This window comes from Anabrus simplex, chromosome 3 (genome assembly GCF_040414725.1).
Source record: "Anabrus simplex isolate iqAnaSimp1 chromosome 3, ASM4041472v1, whole genome shotgun sequence".
NCBI classification, from domain to species: Eukaryota; Metazoa; Arthropoda; class Insecta; order Orthoptera; family Tettigoniidae; genus Anabrus; species Anabrus simplex.
In genome coordinates, this window is record NC_090267.1 from 186,844,913 (window position 1) to 186,870,547 (window position 25,635).

The window sequence follows — 25,635 nt, forward strand, 5'->3', positions numbered from 1 at the left end:
AAAACGCTCAATCCATTCGTCGGAAACAGCAAAGTTTGTTAGTCCGATTTTGTTGGTAATGTAAGTTGCTTTTTCGTGAAGTTAATTCCATCTACAGGGATATTCGCAGCACATGCTTGGTTGAACCACTTCAAAATCATTCTAACTTTCCTTCGCGTACTCATTTTCTTTTTCCGTTTCTATTTTGCTTATAAGCATTTTCAATTTTGTCTCTGTTTATCACAATAGTGTTTAAAGTAGAAGGTGCTAGTTTTAACGTTTGTGCCAACTCTATGCGCTTAAGATGTGGATTCCTATGTACTTCTTGAAGGATTTTATTTTTTTCTTCATTAATGAGTGGTTTCACAACCCTTTTCTTATCCATAGCTATGTTATTACTAGACAGATACCGTATGTACCGTGCTACTGAACTTCTCACAATTATCCTATTAGTCCGTAAGTAGGCTGTCATGTGGCAAATAATCACTTCACTTCTTTTTATCCCTCAACACAATAAATTTCTAACTTGTTGGAAATTCCTGTAGTCAATCACCAAATCTACTTGAGTGGTGTTAGCCGTATGCAAGTCACTGGACGCCGCTGTAAATAACCACCAGCTGACACAGAACTGCTAGGTGGTGTTTCAACATCATCGTAATAAAATGAAATGCTCTCGTAGTGCTTGTTAAAATCATGCTGAAATATTGTTGGACACTGTCAGGACGGCACATGAAGATGTGATTAAAACAGATACATTGTGTCTAGTGTAAAATTTGCAATTCACTGCAGTGTCCATGAATTTAACCTGAAAAAAATTAGATAAAATTAAATTAGTGAATTGAAGGAGAGAGCGTGTTAGTTAGATGGCATAGATTATATGAGACTTACCTCTCATTACGGCATGTGGTGTGTGGCCTATTGTTGTGTGTGCCTCATACTAACGGTTGTGAAATTCAAAGGAAAAGGAAGGTTCAGGCAAGGAGGGCGAGGCGGGGCAAGGGGAGAGGGGTGGGGCAAGGCGAGAGGTCGTGAAGGAGAGGGGGTGGTGGGGAAGGGGGAGAATTAAGGCGGGGCTGAAGGATGTGGGAAAAAGGATGGCTGCTGAGGAAAGGTGCTGTGAATATTATGAAAAACTGAATTATGACTTATTGGTTTGACGTTTCTAAAAATGGGAATTAGAAGGTCAAAAAGGATATTTGGCTTTTCTGAAATATCATTAAAATTATGACTCAGGTTGAAATATTGATCTATATGTACGAAGCAGCTTTCGGTAATGTAAAGGAGGGATCCTTTGTTGATTTGGAGAATTTCTATATCTTGTTTTATGTCTGTGAATTTGTGATTATAGTCATGCATATGCTGTCCTATAGCTGAAAATTTATTGTACTTCAGGGAATTAACATGTTCCAAGCACCTTACATTAAAATTCTTCCCAGTCTGTCCGACGTAAGAAGAATTACAACTGTTGCAAATAATACTGTATACTGCTGATTTCTAATAACTATCGAATTTGTTTATGGATGTGGCATTCTGTAAGACTTGTGCGTTCCTATTGTTGGTTTTGAAAATTACCTTTACATCGTGCTTTTTATTAACAGAACATCTGTCTCTGTATTGAACTGAATATTTGTGTCAGTGGTATTCAGATGCCATAGAAACAGCTGCTGCTGTTCCTCTCCATGGCTCCAGATTACAAAGGTGTCATCTATGTAGCAAAGCCACACCTTAGGTTTCAGTGGTGCAGTCTTGAGTGCTGCTGACTTGAACATTTCCATGAAAAAAAAAATGTGATCACCAGACTCAGTGGACTGCCCAGGGTGATATCGTCAATTCGTTCATTAAAACAGTTTTTGGTGAAACGTCAGGACCACCATATTGTTATGAATAAAACTCCATCTGTTTCATTACTCTATTTTAGTATGACCTAATAAATGCATGCACACACATTTAAATACACACAATTCTAACCAGTTATGAATGGCCACACTTACTAATTACAAGTCTATTTACAAATCTCTCTTCTGTACACTGACCAGGGAGTCCCAGCCGGTTGGAATTACCTGGGGACGGCTATAATCCTTACTTTCACTTTCCCAAGTCCACTCACTTCCTACAGCAGCTGTGCATAGACAGCTGGATTTGAACACAGTGCTACTGGCCAGACAACACACGATGACTTCGTTGGTTCGATTCCACAGACATTAACACAGGTCCATTTACCTTCACACTTGCGATAGTGGCTTCCCTTGCTCTGCTTCAATCCATAGAAATACACGAACACACAGTACAGTCTTCCTTTCTGTTGTCTCCAGTTCACGCACTCACTGGTCTCTCTGACACCACAATAACAGCTCGCTCGTTCAGACCTCAGTGAGACACTAGCGATAGCCAACACCTCTGTCGCCCTCAGCCCAGCCACCAAACCCCAACACACTGACTTCACTTCGGAGCCCAACTGTCACTTCAAGTTCAGTACTGACTGACTGTCCGTGGCTAGCCTCCCTTTTTATAGCTCGCGTGATTTGAACCAGAAATTTTGCGATGTCACTAGAGGCACAACATTCCCGTTGAATCTCCAAGAAACTCGCAGGTAAGCTGGCCGGTGAGAATAATACACAGAACGCCAGTCCCACCCTCCAAGCCGGCTAGGAGATCCCAGGTCGTGTGAATCACCAGTCTCTCCCTGGAAGTACTGAAAGGAGCTACCACAGGGTTGGCACGTAACAATATGCTCCAGGACCACGGCCTACAAGCCCGGAAAATACAGACATTGTTCATCCTGGTTCAGTTTTAGATGTGTACAGACAATCAAATGAAGTTCTTCATACCTTTCGATTGATGGCAGCCTATGAAATGAATGACATGAATACTGCTTACCAGTAAATTATAAACTAAAAAAGGAAAATAATGTACAAATGTAAGATTTAAGAACAATACTATAATACAAATTTAAAACAAAAATGTTTCACCTTTCCATTTTGAGCCGCTTTTAGTTTCAGAAGACTGTGACCCATGATGTGGTTCTGTTGAGCTTGAACTGTGACTCAAAGAAATCTCAGAATTACTGGAACTAGATGACAACTCACTATCACTGCTGGTAAAATCGGAACGTACCACCTGGATGCTGGACACATCTTTACCCTCTCTAGTCATTTGTAATCGTTCACTTTGCTGCTTATGTAGACTTTTGAACCGCTCCATGAGCCTGCGACGTAATTCCTTTTCTCTGTCCAGAGGGTTAACATTTTCTGTGGCCCCTTCTTCCTGAAAAATGAAACTAAAATAAAGTGCTCAACAATTACTAGCCTTTACTCAAAACAGAAATTTTCAAGTTTATATTTCATAAGTCAGGTGCACTTATTTCATGTTAATGTGGAAAGTCCCTGGAACTGAAGTATACTTACAAGTAAATAATTCTTCTGACATACTTGTCAATATTTAAGAACATTAATTATTAAAAGTCTCCTAAGACTTTAGATTAACTCAATTGAAATAAAATAATAAGAATATGGAAGTTTGAGCCCTGTCTTATTTAATGTTAATGACATTTCTCAAATTTTTGACTGAACACCTGAAACAGCATATTACCTGTAATTCCTTGTCCTGTACAACTGTAACTGCTCCTTCTGTCACAGTTTCCTCTTTATTTATAATAACTTGCTCAGGTACAACATTCTACAAACAAAAACGACAAAAGTAGAAATGAAATGAGACACAAAGAAAGTTAGTGATAGCATCATCTGTTATTGTTGATATTTACATATATCTGACACAAGTAGTGAAACTCAACCATAAAACAGAAAAAATCATTTCACGTAAGACAAATGATAAGAAATTAGGTCGACTTCACTACCATTTCTGATTGTGGTAAATGTTTGATCTTGACGGAGCACTTTCAAACCGCTTTTTAAGACGATCTTTAACTATGAAGTTTCTCAGTCAGTCAAAACTAATGTAGGATTAATAAAATTAGAAAACAGCAAGACTGATCATTTAATAATAATTCCTATTTTGAATTAAATTATATTTTCAAATTCTGTTTTAACTGATATATTTTTCAGGTTACTGTTTTTTTCTAATTTTATCCTGCATTAGTTTCGATAAACTGAAAACTTCACAGCTATAAATTAACCGCTCAGCCGGTTCAACGTATACATGTATGGACCTACAAAACATAAGCCAGGAGAGTTTGACGTATTCCTGTACGGACTAGGCTAGCGATGTTTTAGATGTACATCTGTATATTGCCATCTGTTGGTTGTCAACGTAAATTTTTTTTTTGCTAGTTGCTTTACGTTGCACCGATACAGATAGGTCTTACGGCGACGATGGGATAGGAAAGGCCTAGGAGTTGGAAGCGGCCGTGGCCTTAATTAAGGTACAGCCCCAGCATTTGCCTGGTGTGAAAATGGGAAACCATGGAAAATCATCTTCAGGGCTGTCGACAGTGGGATTTGAACCCACTATCTCCCGGATGCAAGCTCACAGCCGCGTGCCCCTGGCCGCACGGCCAACTCGCCCGGTACGTAAACTTTTAGCATGGCTCGCAGCACAGGGTATCATTTTATGCAGGGGAGTATCTTCTACTGTAATGCGGCATTGTGCTTGCGTAAAAAGACTTGTTTCATCAACGTCGATCGTAGTAAGCAACATGGTGGCGTCCTCACACAGTCTATTTATCTAATGCAGCTCTCGTACAAATATTCGGTGAAAATAGTGATGAGAATAATCCGAGTGATAATGAAAGTGTTAGTGACGATGATTATGCACAGTAGGAAATTACGTGTGATGTACATAATGATACTAACATAAGGGAATGCTCACCCGAGTGGTAATGGACACTGTTGATTTGAATTTTATTCCAACACGAAGGTAATTAACCATTTTTTTTTTAAACTTTGTATGCCACCTTTTTGTATGTAGATACAACATCTGCATGATATGAACTGTTTATCCACTTATTTTGAACAAAATCAGACAAGTCGTTTAGAAGTTACAGCAATGTTTGTGACAGCATGTAAAAGTGTGATATTGTTCTAAAATTTATTACCGCTGTAGGGTAATACTTGGCCAACCCTTAATACCAACTTGAAGGGTTAACTAATTTGAAACTGAAAAAGAAATGGCTTCCTCAACAACTGACTCCCAGTACACAAATCCCTGATGTCTTGTGTACATTACTATAGATCACTTTATACAAAACTGCCGTTTTTAACATGAAGTTAGTAATAGACACAAGATTGTTTACTATTCAAAAAGTGGCACTTAATTCTTCAAAAACTCCTCTTCAGTAACTGTATTCCAGTAGTCTCCTTTTTCCTATACTATTCTTGACAGAGTCCATCCATCTTGCTCTGAGCCTCCCTCCTGCCCTCTTTCATTCTATCTTAGCCTCCAACACTTGTTTTTAGTATCCTTCCTTCCTCCTCCATCCTCATAAAATGTCCAAACATCTCAATTTATTCTTCTCCATCCTATCATTCAGTTTTTCTACCCCTATTTCTTTTTTGATCTCAACATTTCTTACTATGTCTCTCCTGTCTTCCCTATCATACTCCTCAGGAACTTCATCTCACTGGCCTGAATTTTACTCTCATTTCTTGCTGTCCAAGTCCAAGTCTCTGATGTATATGTTAATATAGGGGTGTAGTACATCTTGTAAATTATCATTTTACATTTCATGTTCCATACCAGGTTCCTTACATTCTGGTAGAATGTAATTCTCGCGTGTACCCTTCTGCTGATCTCCTTATCCAACCTTGCATCTTGAATTATTTCACTTCCCAAATATTTGAAGTATTCAACAACCTCAAGGTTTTGTCCCCTGATACAAATAATTCCTTTTCCTACTCTTTATCTTGTCATCATCACTGTTTTGCTCCTTTCCACACAGATTTTCATTTAATATTTCTCAATATTGTCATTTAAAGGCTCTAGTTGAATTTGCACTTCTCTACTGTTGACTCCCCAGATCACTGTGTCATCTGCAAACAGTATTTTCATATCCCCACCATATCTTGCTTTTCTTTCCTTTAGAATTTCATCCAAAACCATTACAAACATAAGTGGAGACAATACACTTTCTTGTCTTAGTCTAGTTTGGTTTCTAAACCAATCTGTTCTTCCTACTGGAGTCTGGACACAACTGCAACAATTCTTATACGCTGCTTTCACTAGTTCTCTTGATTGCCTTCACATCCTTTTCTTTCCAGGGTTTCCCACACCTTTTCTCTATTAACACTATCGTATACCTTCTCTAGATCAAGAAATACTATAATCAGATCTTTTCCATATTCCCACTGTTTTTCCATCAGTAATTTCATGGTAAATATAGGGTCTATCCTTGACCTGCCCTGCTCTTCTAAATTTCTTTCCACCTTTCCTCTCATCCTCCTTTCTATTATTCTCTCCAATATTTTGGCTACTTGTGACAACAATGTAACTGCTCAATAATTGTCATATACCTTCCCGTCACCTTCCTTAAATACTGGTATTATTACACCTTTACACCAATCATAAGGTATTTGCTTTTTCCTCCATAGAACCCTTAGCAGCTTATATAACTAATGTAGACCAATAAGTTCTGCTGCCTTTATCATTTCCACACATATTTCATCCATCCCTGCTGCTTTTCCTGTTTTCAGTTGTTTAACAGCCATTTCTACCTCTGCTATTGAATATCACTCTCTATTTCTGGATCATCCTCATTTACTACCACACTCTCTTCTGTTTCATTTCTTACAATCAGGAGTCTATCGAAATAGTCTTTCCACCTATTCTTTATCACTTTTGGGTCTCTTATTACATTTCCACTTTCTTCCTTCAGTTGTTTTGTGTAATTTTTTCCTTTTCTCTTATTTTTTATCAATCCATACAACATCCTTTTCCCACTCTTGTGTGAATCTCTTCCAACATTTCTACTTTTCCTCATTTACCACTTTTTTACACTTACTTTTAATTTGCTGATACTTAATCTTACTTTCTTACTTCCCATCTCTATTCCATTCTTGCCTTCTTCTTTTGTTTAACAACCTCCTTCACCTCTTCTCTCGCCGAAGTTCTGCCACAAATCTTCTCTGCACAGCTTACAAATGTGTTTTTAAATTTGCTCCATTCTTCTTCTTCTACACTTTCTATTTCTGATATAGGGATGTGCTATTCTCCTAAGTTTATTTATATTTTAATTTCCATACTTTTATTTTCTTCTGTCTTATTTCTTTTACTCTCACAATTTGACCTATTTTCAATTTTGCTACCACTACTCTGTGGTCTCCATTAAATGCCTCACCTGGCAGTGCTGTTACATCCATTAACAGTTTAAAATTTATTTTCTCAACCAAAAAATAATCAATAACGGCTTTTGTCCTCCTTTCACCCCAACCATATCCAGTGATCTTTCTACTATTCTTCTTTCTAAACAAAGTGTTACCCCACATTCATTCCATAGCTCTCACAAAAATCTAGCAACCTATCTCCCTTGCTGTTTCCTTCTCCATATCCAAATGGACCAATCACTTCTTTTTTTACCAATTCTGTCTTTTTCAACCTGAGCATTGACATCTCCCATGACTATCACTTCCACATTGGGGATTACTTCAAGTGTCTCCAAGAATTATTCTATATTTTCCTCGTTGTTTCCAGTGCATAAACTTGGATGAAATCTTTCACTCCTTCCATGCTCAGTCGCACTCTGATAATTCTATCACTAACGTAGTCTACCAAATCCACACTTTCATCCAGGGTTTTGTTAACAATCACTTCTACTCCATTCTTTGCCTCACCTCCACCACTCCAGTATAGGGTGTACCCTTTACTCATCCTCTTCATGCCCTTTCCCCTCCACTTGACCTCACTCAGTCCCATCATTGCAACATTCTCTTTCTCCATAAAATCAATCAACTCTTCTGATATTCCTGTCAGGATCACAACATTTATTATTCCCACCTTCATAATATTAACCGCTGGATGCCCATTTATCACAGCTCCCCCAGCACAAGAACTGTGCGTCGCATTTAGCAGGGTGTGCTCTAACATTTTCCAAGGCTGATAATTACCACCACTCATTTTAGGCTATTGTTACGATGGGATCGCCACTCCCGAAGGCATTTTAGAGCTACTGCCAGCAAATATTCAGGCCGCCCCTTACATGAGAATAGACGCCCTAGCAGCCGTTCCTCATATGGGAAACAAACACTGCTGATGAAGAGTGTATTTTTTATTATTCTTTATTATTATTATTATTAACAAATACATTGCAAATGGGAAATATCCTGAAGGCAATGGTCACTTACAGTAGTGTAATAATAATGTAAAGTTAACATAATTACCCAACAACAAACAAACAAACAAACAAACAAACAAACAAACAAACAAACAAACAAACAAACAAACAAACAAACAAACAAACAAACAAACAACAAGAGTACAACAAGCAAATCCATGGAAAGAAAATATTACAAGAAATACTACTAATTTAACATTCTAAACCCAGCATAATCATATACAAATTCACACACAACTTAAGTATTTTCAGTGCTTAACACTACGGCTTACAATACAACCCAAATACTGGGGTGCCTCTTCCACAATTTCCACCATTCCAAAGTCCATCTTCTCCGCTGTAGATTCCTTTGAGGTCTTTGTTCGTAACCCTGAGCTGAGACCCTTACCAGATGATAACATGCTGGGTCAGTGTCCTATGGGACTCACAAAGGCAGGGGCACCACTCCCTGGGCAGGGCTGCCTCCAAAGAGGGTCCCTACCTGCTGCATGTTTGTTTGCATAGTACTTTATATTAATGTGGGATTTTATGACCAGTAATGAATATATAGAACAGGTTGCTGAGTAACCAGGCCATGGTATAATGATTTAATTGCCAAACATTTCGCTAGCAAGGGTGATTTACCTAATGGTTACAATTTACAGTTCATTCAGTTTTCAGATCCTATGTCTGTGTATCTGGCTCCTAGAACACACACTTCCAGATTTATGAAAAAACGAGAGATAGGTAATCGAGGAACTGCTTCTTTGAAGGAGATCATATTAAATTTACTCCTTTATTGGACACTAGCAAGAAATTCTGAACAAGAATTTTTTTTGTTTCAATAATGGTTTAACACTGCACTAATACAAGGAAGGTTTCTGGCAACACAAGTAAGGGAATGGGCTAGGCTATTTGCTTCACGTCGCACTGACACAGATAGGTCTTATGGCGACGATGGGACAGGAAAGGCCTAGGAATGGGAAGAAAGTGGCCGTGGCCTTAATTAATTTGCCTGGTGTGAAAATGGGAAACCACGGAAAAACATCTTCAGGGCTGCCGACAGTGGGATTTGAACCCACTATCTCCCGGATAGGATGTATGAGACAGGAGAAGTCCCATCCGATTTTCGGCATAATGTTGTTATACCTATTCCCAAGAAAGCCGGTGCTGACAGGTGTGAAAACTACCGCACCATTAGTTTAGTAGCTCATGCCTGCAAAATTTTAACACGTATTATTTACAGAAGAATGGAAAAACAAGTTGAAGCTGAGTTGGGAGAAGATCAATTTGGCTTCAGAAGAAATGTAGGAACACGTGAAGCAATCCTGACTTTACGTCTGATCTTAGAGGATCGAATCAAGAAGGACAAGCCCACGTACACATTCGTAGATCTAGAAAAGGCATTCGATAATGTTGATTGGAACAAGCTATTTATGATTCTGAGGATGATAGGGATCAGATACCAAGAACGAAGAATTATCTACAACCTGTGTAAAAATCAGTCTGTAGTGATAAGAATCGAAGGCTTTGAAAAAGAAGCAGCAATCCAGAAAGGGCGGAGCCGGCGGGAGGGAAAATGGCAGTGTTTGTATTGACGGAGGACCTTTGATTAACTTAAAGAAAGAATTTTGGTCTACTAACTTGCTTTTTCTGAAATAAGTGATGAATAAATCGAATAAAATATTAGACTTTTTCGTTAAGGTTATAGTTTGCGTTAAAGTACTGGTCCAAATGTATATAAAAATTCTCGATTATATTAAGTAGAGGGCCTTTGTTAGGTATTTCAAGGATATCCATGTCTAATTCAAAGTTCATAAATTTATGAAAAAGTCTAATATTTTATTCGATTTATTCATCACTTATTTCAGAAAAAGCAAGTTAGTAGACCAAAATTATTTCTTTAAGTTAATCAAAGGTCCTCCGCCAATACAAACACCGTCATTATCCCTCCCGCCGGCTCCGCCTTAAGCCACTCCCCATTTCCCCACCCCTCCCTTTACACGTCATTCTCTGGTTGCTCCTCCCCTCACTAACTTCTCCTTTCCTGTTCCACGCCATTCTCATTCTCTTAGTTGCACTCCACCGGGAAGGTTGTTCAAATTGCATGCAAGGTGAGTACTCGTTAAGTTCTTTTTTCGGCATTCCCGTCTTTTCACAACATATCTCGCATTAATTCTTACTTTTTCTTCATCAGGTTCTATTGGTTCCTACTTGAATTGGGAGTATTCCTCATAGCACAGCAAGATTCATTATATTACAAGAATGTCAAACAATCTTTATCAACATTTAACTTCTGTGTTGGATTTATTGGACATTATGCAAGAAAGATTCCCTCTGTGCCAATGTTGAACTTTACATCCCCACCTGAAGACACAATCCGAATTCTAGAAATTCAATAGAAGCATTTGGATTTTGCTTTAAAACTGACGTATTACATTTTTAAATGTGCAATTTTAGAGTATTTGTCAACAGAGCTTATTTTAATCATTTTGCAATAATTGTATGATAAATATTCTTACAGTTTAATTTATTGTATGTGACATAAATCCAAAAATTTTATTTGTCATTGATAAGCATAACACATATCACATCCTCAACAGTTCATTGGTTCACCATTTTATAATATGTACATCATTCCATCACATATTCAGTTCATTCTTTTATATTCATTTCACCATGTAGTTCTGCTTTGGGACTTTACCATATCCATATGCATCTTGGCTAGGCTAATGATGACCCACACAGGGTCAAAACTAGTACCTCGTAATATATTGTAATGTTCTTATAAACATCGCAATTACTGTAAATGTATTGAGTAGGTGGATTAAACCTTTGTACTTTATTTTATGTGTAATCTTAATTCAATACGGAACCAATAACGAAGTTTATAACCTTGAATGGTTCCACCCATTCGATACTTCATTAGACCATTCATATTCAAACAATTATTATTAGAGACAGGAATTATAGGCACGAATAGGTTAGAATGCAACAAATAACAAAGAAGAGGAGAGGCAAGAAGAGATATGCAGAGGATCATGAGGAAGAGAAACAGTGTAAGGAACTCCATTGCTTTTCCTTGTTTTTCTCATTTTCACAATATTCAGAACATATGTACATTTTTCTTTCTTTCAAATTTGTTTACAGGATTGTAATGAAACTTGACACTATTTCTATATTAGGTAATGTAAATTTTGACTGGAAGCATTTCTTGATATGTTCATTATCTTGGTAGGTGGGGTCTCACCAAGTGGTATGAAAAAAATAAATAAAATAGCTGTTAACCTCCATCTAATAAACACCTCAAAATATCATTTGAAAAGACAGTAATTATGTCCCAAGAACCAGAATCATTAAAAAAAATTAGCATAAACAGTAATTAGTCTTATATTTGAAGTACAATGAGCCACACTTGTGAGGCTTTTGTTGCAATTTTCACCCTGTCAAGAATTCTGGCTGTAGTGCTCTATGAATGGCATCACATATAATAGGAACAAATCCACTGATGTATTGTGAGCAATCCTAAATCTGTAAGATGCAGACATGTGTGAGTCCCCAATGTCCAGAAACCTGTAGGCCTAAATAAATATATTTCCACTGTTAGTTGTAGTACCTTCAAATTATGAATTCAAATTGATGTACATAAATGCATCCATTGTTTTCAGTCCTTTTTTTATCAATACTTTATTAGCAACCTGTAGAATGCACTAATCTTTTATTTGATATATTTTGCCACAGACATAGCTGTTTCGGAGGTGAACATCGCTTCTGACTTCTAAACCTTCAAAAATCGTTGTGAATATTGAATTTAACGATACCGTCGGCCTTTCCTCAAAACTTATACTTTTCCTGTAATTTGTTTGCCTGATGTCTATTAGTGACTTCATTTTTTTTCCACGAATTCCTTATAATTATTGATGGACATTCAGTACTAGTTCCTGAATTTTTCTTCATTATTCCACAACGAAGGCACACGCTGGTATAATTCTCCATGGCTCTTTGCCTTGTCCGCTGTGATCGTTTGGTTCTTTCCTTTCTCCTAATATATTCATATGTTAGAATAATACCTTCACCCGAATTATCGCTTTCACAACACATTCTTTTCCGCTCGTGAATATGAATATGTCTGTAGCCTGTATGGTACTGGGCGGGAGTATCAGCTGTTTCCGTGCAGTCGATCCCTCTCGATCGATGACCAGTGTGACAAGGTAAATGAATTTAGTTGTTAGTACTCAATGGCAGTTGGTTGCTCTTGATCGTTCGATGCTGTGTGTGACAGGGGGCTAAGACAAGTTTGGATGCTGTAAATGCTCATAGTTATTAAAATCGATGGAAGCCAAACATGTGAAGGATTCAAGAAGCAGAGATGAGTTACATACCCATACAGTACATAGAGAAGTGCTTCATGTTAAGAATATCCACTTCCTTTTCTATTGAATTGGAGGTGGACACACCATATATTTCACAAACATAGTAATGAACTCATGTGCCTATACCATGCGTAAGAATGTTTCAGTGAGAAACTGGTCAATTTCAACACATACAACTAAGCTACTGTATTACTGAAATCCTACCATACCCTTACAATGACTTAAGTCATAGCAGACAAGTAACTTACTCAAGAAAGCAATAAAATGACAGTATATGACAGTCTTACCTTCAGTCTTTCAAACAGTTCACCAAGAAGTCGAATGCTTTCTAATTTTCTTTGTGCAATCAATAATTTGCGTTCTTCTAGGGCAATTTTTCTATTTACTTCCTCAGTTTCCTTTTCTCTCATTTTCAAGATTAACTGCTGCCTCCGTTTCTCTTCGCGCTGCCTTCTTCTTTCAAGTTTTAAGCGCTTTTCTTCTTCTCTTAGCTTTCTGGAAAATTAGACAGACTTTATACTGCTCCAATCTTAAACCTAATACAACTTAAGTATATCAAATTTTTTTCAAATGGGACCAGGGGCAATGACTTGACCTAAAAACGAGATAGATATATTTACATAATGACATAACAGTAAAAAGCAAGCACTGGTCACTCTGGTGCAATGCCAGACTCAGGTAGAGTCCCATGGTTGTAAATCCATGTCCTGCATTTTGCAAGCTCCTGACAGTATAGAATTATTGGTCTGTGTAACATAACTGCTAAAGCTAGAAAATTACTCATTGATGTTAACTTTTATAATTTTACAGTAGCTCAAATAAAGAATGAGCGCGTGGTATTGTGTAAGTTTCTCGCAGGTACACTTTTTTCAAAAACAACTGAACCTATAGATATGTTTGTTGTGAGTATCCACAGGGTTTTTATCTACATGGGAGGTAAATTATATTTTGATAATAATTAAGCCTGATGAAATATTAAATGCAAGGAACATTGTGCTCATTCCTTTTTTTTTTCTTTTAGTGACTATACAATAGATTATTTTGGTAGCTTCAAGGGGCTTAGTGGACTGTCATTTTAATGAGGATGGTCTGCATTAATTTTCTTCTGCCCCCTTTGCGGTTTATTGTTTTTAAGTCACTGATGAAGTATCAGATTGAACCTACATTCTCCATGCAGTGATGAGTAACTAAATCTCTAAACATTGCCTTCTTGTTAGCAGTTTAAGGTTGCACTAACATAGTTTTTTGGTGGTGCTTGGGTAGGAATAGGCTGGAATAAAGACGTTAGTAGCCAAGACCTTAATTAAAGTACAGCCCTGGTGTTTGCCTGGTGTCAAAAATGGGAAAGATGTTAAGAGCTGCAAAGAGTTGAGTTCGAACCCACCATCTTCTGAATGCAAGCTTACAAGTGCACATTCTATACCGTAGAGCAAATTTGCTTGGTGATAATTTTGTACATGGAAGTGTTTCTGTCACTACATGGTACAAGATGAATTTCAATATCGGTTATAGTGTTCCATGTCATCGCTTAGACCAAGTCTATATTGGTAATATCGACAGGCCCGTAAAAACTGGGCTTACGGAACATGTCAGATCGTTGTCGGCCGCTACTCGTTTCTGAGAATACGTTTTTCTCCTGCAGTTCCTCTTAAAGTCTATTGGCTCTGTGGAGATGTCACTGATGACTGATCAAGCCAATCATTGCATGAAACATGCGGCCACACAAGTCACATCAAAAGGTGGGTGGAGGACATGGTTGGATCTGACGTAGTTTCCGCTTTTCATGTTTCAATTTCTTGTCTGCGACGTGCCTGCTCAAACAGTGAGACACTTTCTGCAGTAGCTTTGCGCCAGAGAACACGGTTTTGTGCAGTTGTTGCCCAGGTGTTAGCATTTATATTGGTACTATTCATAGTCATCTTAAGCTGGTCTTTATAACGTTTCAAAGGAGCACCTTGAGGCCTTCTGCCATGACCAATCTCACCATAGATAAGTTGTTTAGGCAGTCTGCTATCATTCAAATGCTGGATGTGGCCAACCCATCTAAGCCGATGAGTGATGATGAAGACTTCTATGCTGTTCATATGTGCCTTGTCAAGAACTGTTGCAATGCTTATGTAGTCTTCCCATTTGATGTTCATGATGGATCTAAGTTTTTGTTGATGGAAGCATTCAAGTTTCTTTATGTCACGACAATGAAGTGTGCTGGTTTCACATCCACACAGTACTGTTGTTATGACTACAGCTTGGTACACCATTAGTTCGGTATACATTTTGAGATCCTTATTCAAGAAAACTCGGTGGGAGAGGTGGCCCTAAGCTGCATGGGCTACCATTTCAGAGACAGTCCGAAGACTGTTCAACAAAATCTTTGCCAGAACTTTTCCTGCTATGGATAGTAGGGAAATGCCGCGATAACTGCCACAGATACCTCTATCACCTTTCTTGTAAATGGTTACTATGGTGGCATTTCTCATGTCGGCAGGCACCTTCTGTCATTCCCAAATTACTAGAATTAGGGAGAAAATCCTGGTTTTCAAAGATAGTCCTCCACTTTGAATAAGTTCTAGAGGGATGTTATCTGGTCTGGGAGATTTTCTTCGTTTCATACTTTTGACAGCTTTGGCGAATTCATGGAGGGTTGGTTGGGCTGCCATCCACAGTTGCAGAGGATGTTGTGGCACATGTTGCAGGAAGTCTTCGACAGCAGTTGAGCTTCGATTTAAAAGTAGGCTGAAGTGTTCCTTCCATCGTCTTAATATGTCTTGACTGTCTGTAAGGATGGTGTTATTGTCAATGGCTTTCAGCGCACCTGATGAAGAGCGAGAGGACCCAAATATTTCCTTTAGTTTTTCGTAGAAATTCTGAAGGTCTCTGGTATCGGACAAAGTCTGGAGTTCCTTGGCTTTCTGCTGCTACCATTCATTTTTCATCTGTCTTATATCAGCCTGACATTTCATCTTAAGCTCTTGGAAACGTGCTTTCATCACTACAGAGGAAGGGTCTTGTGTAAGGGATAGGTAGGCGTCCCTTCTTTTTTTTTTTTTTTTTTTACTAATTAGTTTCAGAATGTTTTCATTATCATCATCAAACCAGTTATTTCTCTTCCTTTTCTCGTAGCCAATTGTTTTTCCTGCCGAATCTTTGATGATAGTTTGAAATGTGGCCCATTCTAGCTCCAAATCCTTGGTATTGATAGGATTGGAAGTCAGCTGCACTGTTATGGCATTTTGGAATTATTTAGCAACAGTTTCATTTTGAAGGTATTAAATTTCCTTCTTGAAGGGTTTGTGAAACGAGGATGTGGTTTCTGGCGCACCAAAATTCTGAGACGGCTGATAAGAAGTCTATGATCCGTCCAACAGTCATTGATGTTTCTAGCTGTCTTTGTGATGAGGACATCTTTCTTGTTGCGTTGTCAGGTTATGACGTAATCAATGAGGTGCCAGTGTTTTGAACGTGGGTGCATCCATGTAGTCTTGTATCTGGTTGGTACATGGAATTGTGTGTTGGTGATGAGTTCATACTCAGCACAGAGGCCAAGAAGAAGTAATCCATTTGCATTAGCTTCCTATGCCTTGATTGCCCATGACATTACCCAATAGCCGATTATCTCTACCCACTCTAGCATTGAAGTCACCAAGTAATAATATACTCATGGTGGGCACTTTGGAAAGTATTGTATTCAATTGATGGTAGAATTGATTCTTAGAATTTTCAGAGCTGTCCAAAGCAGAGATGAGAGTGATGAATTTATCTCCAGAGAGTGGTATGCGGAGGGTCATGAGTCTTTCATTAACTGCAGTAGGTCTTAACCTAAGCATGTTTACCAGTTTAGTTTTCACTGCAAATCCAAACACCATGAATTCGATGTTCATCTTCATTTTTTCCTTTCCAGAAGATGGTATAGCCTGAACTAGAAGTTTTCCTTCATTCAGTAATCTAGTTTCAATTAATGCGGCAACGTCAATGTTAAGTCTTGCTAGTTCATGAGTGACAAAAGCCATTCGTCTTTCAGGTCTGGTATTACTGTCCAGTAAAGTTCTGATATTCCATGATCCTATAAACAAAGTTCTCTTGTGTTTACGACTGCAAAATCGGGGTGTCGCTCTGGGTGCGGTTTCCCAGCCGGGATCTGAGTGTGGCTACCGATGTTTAGTCCACATAGGTAGGCGTCCCTTTTTTTTTTTACTAATTAGTTTCAGAATGTATAGGCCTGTCCAGACAGAGATGCAGGACCAGATCCCTGAGTAGCCATTAAGTCTCAGGAAAGGCGACCATCACGCATCTGCCGCCAACGTGCAGGTTCAGACTAGAAGCTTCCGATTTCACCCTAAATCTGCTTCCACCATCCTTATCACATCTCTGTTGGACTCTGTACGAGTAGCAGGAGAAAATGCCATAAGCATGACTTCGTTTAAGGTGGACCGCAACTTGCAAGGGAGGAGGCCCACACACTATGATTTCAGAGCCTTTCACTGCTGCACATGTAATATGAGACAGGCAGTATCAAGCTCCAAAACTGCAACGGACTGCTGCAGACACCAAATTAGTTGAGTAGCACCTTTATAGCCAGTCTGTCTGGTCTTATCCTCTTCCACCTCCACAGCCGTTGGTAAACCATAACATTGGTAATTGATCCTCTTCCGCCTGTTTTGCTGTTGGTCACATTACCCTGTGTTAGGGCCCTCCATATTTATGTCTCCTGGAGAGAGGGTGTCCCAGCATTTTAAAGTCCCCAGCCTGCATCCTACCCGGAGACCCTGAGTTCCATTCGCGACCAGGTCAGGGATTTTTACCTGGATCTGAGGGCTGGTTCGAGGTCCATTCAGCCTACGTCATTATAATTGAGGAGCTATCTGAGATAGCGGCTCTGATCGAGAAAGCCAAGAATAACAGCTGAAAGGATTCATCGTACTGCAGGCCTCTGGGCTGAACAGCGGTTGTTTGGTAGGCCGTGGCCGTTCGGGGCTGTTGTGCCATGGGATTTGGTTTTGTTTCATTATTATTATTATTATTATTATTATTATTATTATTATTATCATTACTACCACCCAATGCCCCTAGGTCACAATCTTCATGCCCCTCCCTTTATTTAGTTTCTTTCTTCAAAGGGTTGAAACTCTTCCTCCTCCTATAATTTGTGTTATAAAAAAAGGCTGACAGAGGTGCCAACGTTTGAAGTGAATTATCAGTAATCACCCTCCGCTCCCGAGAAAAATTTCAAGTCCAAAGCATGCTCTTTCTTTCTTGATAATGACACCCCTTTTGCCCTTCCCTCTACAAATCTACTCGAAAGTATATCATATTACACAATAACATTTGCACACAACCTATTAGTTCTGTGATAAAACATTCCTTGTAGCTTGTTTCTCACGAGCAGCTGATTTTCAGTGTAGCTTTTCTTGAAGCATCCTTCCCACTGTGATGACATTTTCGTCTTCTGAACCATAAGCGATTCCAGTACAGAAGTGCTTAATGTAGGCCTCACTTCTTTGCCAATCTTCCTGCCAACTGTCAGGTACACTTAACACAGCAAATACAATATTACTGAAGGATTTATAGTGAAGAAGAGCAGCGCCTGAATTTTACAATGCTTATGGGTAGCAAAAGGAAGTCACAATCGAATAAGTATTGTTGCCAACTCACAAGCATTGAAATTAGGACGATTCAGGAGAAAGACTCGAAAGGATTGAACATTTTCCCTTCTTTTCTTTTTTCCCGTACAAAATTATTTTTCGTGATAATGTCAGCTTTTCCGTAATAATATCCCCTTTGATCATAATTCCGTAATCGTAAGGTAAAACCCGTAATAATTACGTACAATCTGTAATAGTTGGCACCTCTGGGCTGATAATCCTATTGCTTTGTCCCTTAAAACAACAACCACCCCCACTATATTACTATTCTGTTCATGCAGAATTTTAAGAGAAAGGGACATCAAACAAACTACACAGTAATAGCCCACAGACAGAAGAGACCATCCTTGGTCTAAAAATCTGAAATTCTTCAAACTAACAAATGATAATGTCCCTGGAAAGACACAGTATTGTATGCAACATTTTTATCAAAATTGAGATTATGATGTTTATACGTCAATCAGGCTCCAATGCACATGATGGCAAAGTATCATAAGCCTAAAATGAATCTAGAGGGTAAAAAAATAAAAAAAAAAATCGTAACCACCGCATCAATAATATACAGAACACCAGGTTATCATAAGCACCATTCATTACATCTTAAGCGTCTGAGTTAGAACGTTGTAATTTGCATACAGATTTTCATAAGTGACAAGTTTTAATTCTGGAGGGAACGTGAGATGCGTCAGTTTGTTCGTGACTGTTGTAGGTCTTTGCTGTACTACATGTTTGATAATTGCCTCACATCAATCTGGCACTTGAAACATAAGGCAAAGCCTGCTGGCAGACCTATCGCATGTTGATTAACAGCTAGTATACTAGTGGAAGGAACAGAAGGGACGGCTGCTTCTTGTGACAGACTTGACTGTGCAAGTATGGTCAGTAGCTAAACAAATCATTTCACTGTCGGCATATATTCCTACCGTTTGTGCATGAAGTGAATTATGCCGCTGAAAATTCTAAACTGAAGTTTGCGACAAGAGGCCAAATGCGAGAGAGTGTTCAGTGTTCATAGTTTTATAAATAATGAAGTTGAGGACAGAGAGAATAAAACACAAGATCAGTATAGAAAGGAGTTGTTGAAAGTACAACAAAAAATAGCAGATGCAATAAAAGTATTCAGGACTGTTGCAAGAAAGAAATATTGAATTTCACCCCAATGAAACAAAAATGGAACTGCTTCAGCGCATAGCGCCTTTTAAGAGAGCAGACAATTTTTACAAATCTGATAAAATAGCAGAAGAGATGGGCCATTATATCATCAGACCATCTCCCTACCACTGTCAGTACACTCCTATTGAACTGATATGAGCTAAGATGAAAGGTGAAGTTGCTGAATGCAACTCTACATTTCGACTGGTAGATGTCGAAAAATTAATGCATGATATGTAATCGACAGAGTAAAGTAAACTTGTGTCCTCATCCCGAGGTGGTGCAGCTTTTTTCAGGCACATCCCCAATGGAGGTGAGCTGCATGTACTATTTCAATCACATACCAGCCCTCCTGCCGGTTTCAAATTTCTGGCAGTACTGGGAATCGAATCTGGGCCCCCGAGGACGGCAGCTAATAACACTAGCCATTAGGCTACGGAGGTGGAGAGTGAAAAGGGAAGACTGAATTACATGTGTTTGACATGCAGAACAATTGCAAGAGAACGATTTTCAAAAGGCACTCATTTGAGATGAGGCTTTGCAGCCAGTTATTATTAATCTGAGGGATGACAGTGATGAGTCAGGTTTAAGTGATATCAGAAGTGAAAAGGAGAGAGAAGATGAGGATGACTTAGCAATTCCAGGGTAAATCACATGCATGTGCAACATCTATTGATGCAGTGACAAGCTACGAACAAGATTTTGGTAAGTAATCATTTACTGCCTGAATTTAGCTGCTGCTGTACTACACATTGCATTATTTCTTGTTTATTAATGCACGCAGGTCCAATGCAAGTGCCAAAGCTAATCTGTGGCAACATTGCAGCCGCACTCTCGTCACTGGGAGTTGCGAGAATTCCTTTAAATTCTGTGTCTAGTTTAATAATTTATTACTATATAAAAATATGTTTTCAACAATTCCCTTCATAATCTAACCTTACAAATGCTGATTTTATACATCAGTAATCAACCAGGCTTCATTCTTAAATCAACATCTTCCTGGCCATTTTTCCAATTTACTGGGGTCGGCACTCATGATGGATTTGGCCCATATTTACAACCACATGTCCTTCCTGACGCCAACCCTATTGCGTGTTTCTGTGGTGGTTGGTATTGTGGTGCACTATGTGAATATGAGGAGAGATATATTAAGACAAATACAGACAGCCATTCCTGAGTCAGAGGAATTAACTATATGTAGTTAAAATCCTAGGTCCAGCCAGGAACTGAACCTGGGACCCTCTGAACTGGAGGTTGGTATGGTGATCATTCAGCCAAAGAACTGGACTAAAACCTTTCTTCAGCTTAACTCAGTATTTTTCTGGGGTCACTGGAGCCACCCAGGCTTATTTTGGTTTCAGCTAGGGGTTTAAGTCCGGATGCCCTTCCTAATGCCATGTAAATGTACAACTCTGGCCAGCCTTATGTGATGTCAACCTGCTTCGTGGCCAGCAAAGTTTTCAGACCATTCCTGTTGAAAAGGTTTGGGACTAAATTAGATGAAAACTTAGGCTAGCAGCAACTATGGCAGATCTGGATGGTCAGTTGCGCCAACTGTGGTAGGATCTTTCTTAGGAGAATATGCTTCATCTGTATGCCTCCATTCCCAACTGTATCACTGCCCTTCACTGTGGTATGCACGTTCCAACACAGGACTATGTGCATCACGTAAGTGTTTGTTACCCTGCAATAAATGCTTGGTGTGGTACAATATTATGATGTCCTTAAACTGCCATGTCTTGGGCTTGTACTACCCACTTGCATGTCCCAGTTCAAACCAATACCATCCTCTAGGTACCCAAAACAACCTATGGATGATGAGGGGGGGAGAGAGAGAGAGAGAGAGAGAGAGTGAGAAAGAAAGACAGAGAGAAAGAGAGAAAGAGAGAGAGAGAGAGAGAAAACCCCAGTGAGAAGGTTGTTAGCATGTTCGCCCCGAAAAGGGGGTTAAAGCGAACACACAGCAGGGCAAGGAGGACAAGTAAAACAACAAAGCACAATAAAACATCAAACCAGAGGAAAACACACTTACCTAAGGAATCTGCTGGAGTCAGGAAAAGGCCGCGGTCAGAAAATTATTTTTAAAAAAAGGTAACAGTGACAGTGCCAGTGCCTCATTGAAAAAGTTGAATGAATGAAACCTACCATTTGTAAAAATAAATGATTTTAATCCACCTTTCAAAGAAAACAAACTTGCAATAAATTAAAGAAGAAAACAGAAACTTAACTAGAAATTAACTTCCTAAAATTCTTAAGTTAACATTAATAAATTATGACCAAACTCCAAGACTCTTAATAGTGGAATGATTTAAATTAACAGGTGGAGAACCGATCAATACAATAAGATTAGTTTTAAAATAAAATAAATGAAATGCTGACCTCGATAAAAACATTAATGGCACACAAGAAATAAAACTTCCTACCGACCGGTCGCCTATGCTAGTAATTAAACCTAAACTCAAAAATTAATTAATTAATTAATTAATTAACCCACGGTTGAAGTAACATTCTCTACCATAAAACCTTTTCTGCACAGCAAGCCTTCGCAAGAGTTAGTATTTTAAAACACCCCGAACACACGTAACAGGTTTCAAATTTACTAGAGAAGAAAAAAAGAAAAGGCAAGAAAATATAAGGTAACTATTCACTTAGAAGACACGAAAGTCAAAAACATCCACATTAAAGAATGTACCAAGCAAAAGGCCACGCCTCCATTTAAAATCCAAGTTCACCCAACAAACACATCAACAAAACGTTGCTAAGGCAACAACAACAAAGCATGTCCACGAGGACATAATTAATACAGGAAAATGCCCATAAACCAGGAAAATAAAAAATAATAAGGGACCGAATTAACAGAGTGGAAACAATAATTAACATGAACCAAAGGCCAAAAATAAATGAGTACGCAAGATCAAATTTCAAACAAAATCTTGCGATTGCTTTGCCGAAACAGAAATTTCTAGAAAATTTAACCAACAGGAAACATGTTTAAGCTTAAAACAATATAATTTTAGCCAACAGCGAATTTTTCTGCTATAACACTAAGCTGCAGCTTCTTCCCGTTTACATTGCGATGTAACACACATACAGTCGTTACACAGTTTATTATTATTACCAAAAGGAGTAATTTTTCTCACATCAGACCAGGAGATTTCTTGAAGACTTTCCAGCTTCCTTGAGGATAATCTTCCACATTATAAATGAATTAAAAGAACTTACAGTTTCGATCTATGAGTACGAAGTGATGCTGAAAGGTTGCCTTGTTGGTTTCACCACATGGTTTTCAAACAGACGAAAAATATGCAGTTTAACTGCTTGTGCCACATAAAATAAATTTCTCGAGGCCAGCTATCAGTCTGTAGGGCGCACAAAAGCCCAGAAGGGACTTGATTCAGCCATTCTCAAAACTATTTCCCCCAGACATATTGCTGGTGCAACACACACGACTGCCCGCCATGACGATCTTACACGGACTGTCGGCGTGCTCGCAGCAAAACAAGCGTGGCGTCTACTTCTCCTAGCATGCGCTCAGAATACTTCCGGCGGCCCGAGAGTTCCAAGCCTAGCCACCAGAGTGTAGCACATCATACTGCGAGTCAGTATGATTAATTAATTCAAATAAGACAACCAAGATATTACACAATAAATGTCATGGGATAGAGTTCATACACAAAGTTCGTCGACACTAATTTCTAGGGATCTCAGAACCCAGTCCAAAAGATTACTGAGGGGTTTCGACGCGTTAAAACTGTCACACAGTGACGGCTCCTTCATAGGATAGATGTTTCAGGAGAGTAAATGTCTTCAAATATAACATTTTTTATCTTACCTTTCTTCCTCTTGGTGCAGCTCTGCTAGTTCCTGTTCTATGCGCTCTTTCTCTTCTTGTTCTCTTTCCAAAGCCATCAATTTCTCTCTTTCAATTCTTCGACGCCGAATGGATGGCTCACTCAAGTGTTTTGTCTTATCAAAATCTACCTTCAGAGTAGGACAGTAGTAACCAAAGTTGAGAGACATCACTTAGCTAATGTACATAACAAAACATATAAGTTGATTGCATCAACAAAATACACATTAAGTGTTTAAAATTCATTTGATCCATCCTACCTTTTCCTGTAATCTAAATGAGCTTCTAGGTTAAAAATATATATTTTGTATTTTCTTGAATAAGATACAATAATAATCTAGGACTCATTTCTTTAGTTTTGCAAATGAAATATTGGGAAAATATTACTATAGAATTAACTTTTAGCAAAGAGTAAGAAGGATATTGTAGCTAACAGAACTCCATATTTATTACAATGTATTTAAGATTAATGAGGAAGTGTCTGTAGCAGTGAGAAGATAACATGATTCTGCAATTAGGAAACTCAGGACAATTTTTAAATTATAGAATATGATGGGATTAGTATATAATTGCCTCATAATTCCATATCACTACAGGTAAGTGTGGAGAGATGTTAGGCAGTGCTAAAGTGATACTTTGATGTTATACAAAGCTACCTGTCAACCAAAAGCAGTGCAGTCCATTGCAACAAGAATAGATAGCAAATTTACTGCAGTGACTTCCACAGAGAACAGGACCAGATGACAGAAAATTAATATGGTGTCAGAATAGTGTAGCACTAAAATCCTCTGCTGACTACAGATTACTATACCATGAAGTTTATATCCTATGATACAGATTACTGACCAACAGGTGTCTTGATCTTTAATGCAGGAACATCTGGACAATGAAGTTTCTAAAATATTAATGTTAGGGAGAACTACATCATATAGATCTAAGAAGCTCAGCTGTAACTCCTTTCATATACTTAGTCTTACATAAATAATACTGGAACTAAGCAAAACTGCATCTATCATGAAGTGCCCTGTTACAAGTAAACATATATTGTCATTCTTGAAAACATGGATACATATAATATATGAATATCAGTAGTACAGTAGGTGATGTTACCGAAGAATGAAGATGAGATGGGTAGATCATGTTACAAATGGAGAGGTACTGAATCAAGGCGGTGAAAGGAGAACAATTTAGTGAAATTTGATTAGAAGAAAAACTGGACTGACATCTTGGTTGCTCAGTTGTTGTTCAACTGGTTACTGAGGAAGTAAAATGGGTAAAAATGGTAGAGTGAGGACTAGTCATGAATATAATAAATCAGAGTAGTTTAAAATTGAATAATTTGTTTCAGAAACAGCACTTCTCCACATTTTAATGGTATATGAGTTACTGATATTTGCGTGATTACAGATGAAAACTGAAATACTTGATAAAGTCTACAAGCCAGAGATATATCATAGAAGTGTTCTTTGTGGGCAAAAATGTAGTAGCCTTTCCACTTTTAATCAAGAAAATATTAGGAAGTAGAGCAGTACTATTTCTGAAGAATGATTTAAGCAGAGAATTAGGCATTTGCTAGTGATGGGATATGAATAAATTTGTCGGTTTAAGTGTATCACATGGATAGTTGATTGAAATAATTGAACAGATGAACTCTTACGAAAAATAGAAATACTCCTTTTTTTTTTCTCCCCCAAATGAATCTCCAAATGTTGAAACTAAATGAGTGAATGGGTGTTTGTGCCATCTTGAGCATTAGACTTCATCTTATGTAGGGCCACATCCTCACAGACGTGCACGTCACCTATACGACGCCAGGCCTCCCCGGAGGTCACACGCCATTATTATAAATTTATGTCAAAGGGAAAAAATACTTTATATTAGCTTTAAGACTACAGAAAAATATTTTGATGATGATGATAATAATAATAATAATAATAATAATAATACAGCTCAGTCTCTTTCATTCACCAACCATTATTTTACCCTGTGGGTTGGGGTGCTAGTCATAAAAGGCAAATAAAAGGGCCCCAGGAGTTCTTAAATTTTGTTTTTGTTATGTTCTTACATAAGACTAGGTAAACAACCACAAAATATAAAATTCATGTTTCCATATTGACAGTTAAACTAATATTCTTTAAATCACTATATAACAATGATTTATTGTTGAACAGTATCCTCCTTATTCAATACCTTATGGTTAATGTGAATTAAATAAAACTTAAATTGGATCGAAACAAGTATAGATGTGATGTACTGTATGTGAAATTGAAGTTTTTTAAATTCAACAATAAATCATTGTTATATAGTGATTTAAAGAATATTAGGTAAACAACGGATAGGCAATCTGCCACCTGGGCAACTGCCCTTGATGCATATTGGTGG

General features: G+C 38.2%; 1 protein-coding gene across 3 annotated transcripts in view; it reads right to left on the bottom strand.

The window, feature by feature from the left end:
* LOC136867151 (A-kinase anchor protein 17A) overlaps positions 1 to 25,635 on the bottom strand; it is a 66,070-nt gene that overhangs the window by 23,005 nt on the left and 17,430 nt on the right. For 2 of the 3 annotated variants that reach the window (XM_067144263.2, XM_067144264.2), the window contains exons 3-6: positions 23,236 to 23,384; positions 12,900 to 13,107; positions 3,568 to 3,654; positions 2,949 to 3,243 (exon numbers count right to left, since the gene is read on the bottom strand). In XM_067144263.2, coding sequence (XP_067000364.2) covers positions 2,949 to 3,243; positions 3,568 to 3,654; positions 12,900 to 13,107; positions 23,236 to 23,384 — 739 coding nt within the window. Of the gene's footprint in view, positions 1 to 2,948; positions 3,244 to 3,567; positions 3,655 to 12,899; positions 13,108 to 23,235; positions 23,431 to 25,635 lie in introns of all 3 variants that reach the window. The other variant, XM_067144265.2, reaches the window with a different exon arrangement.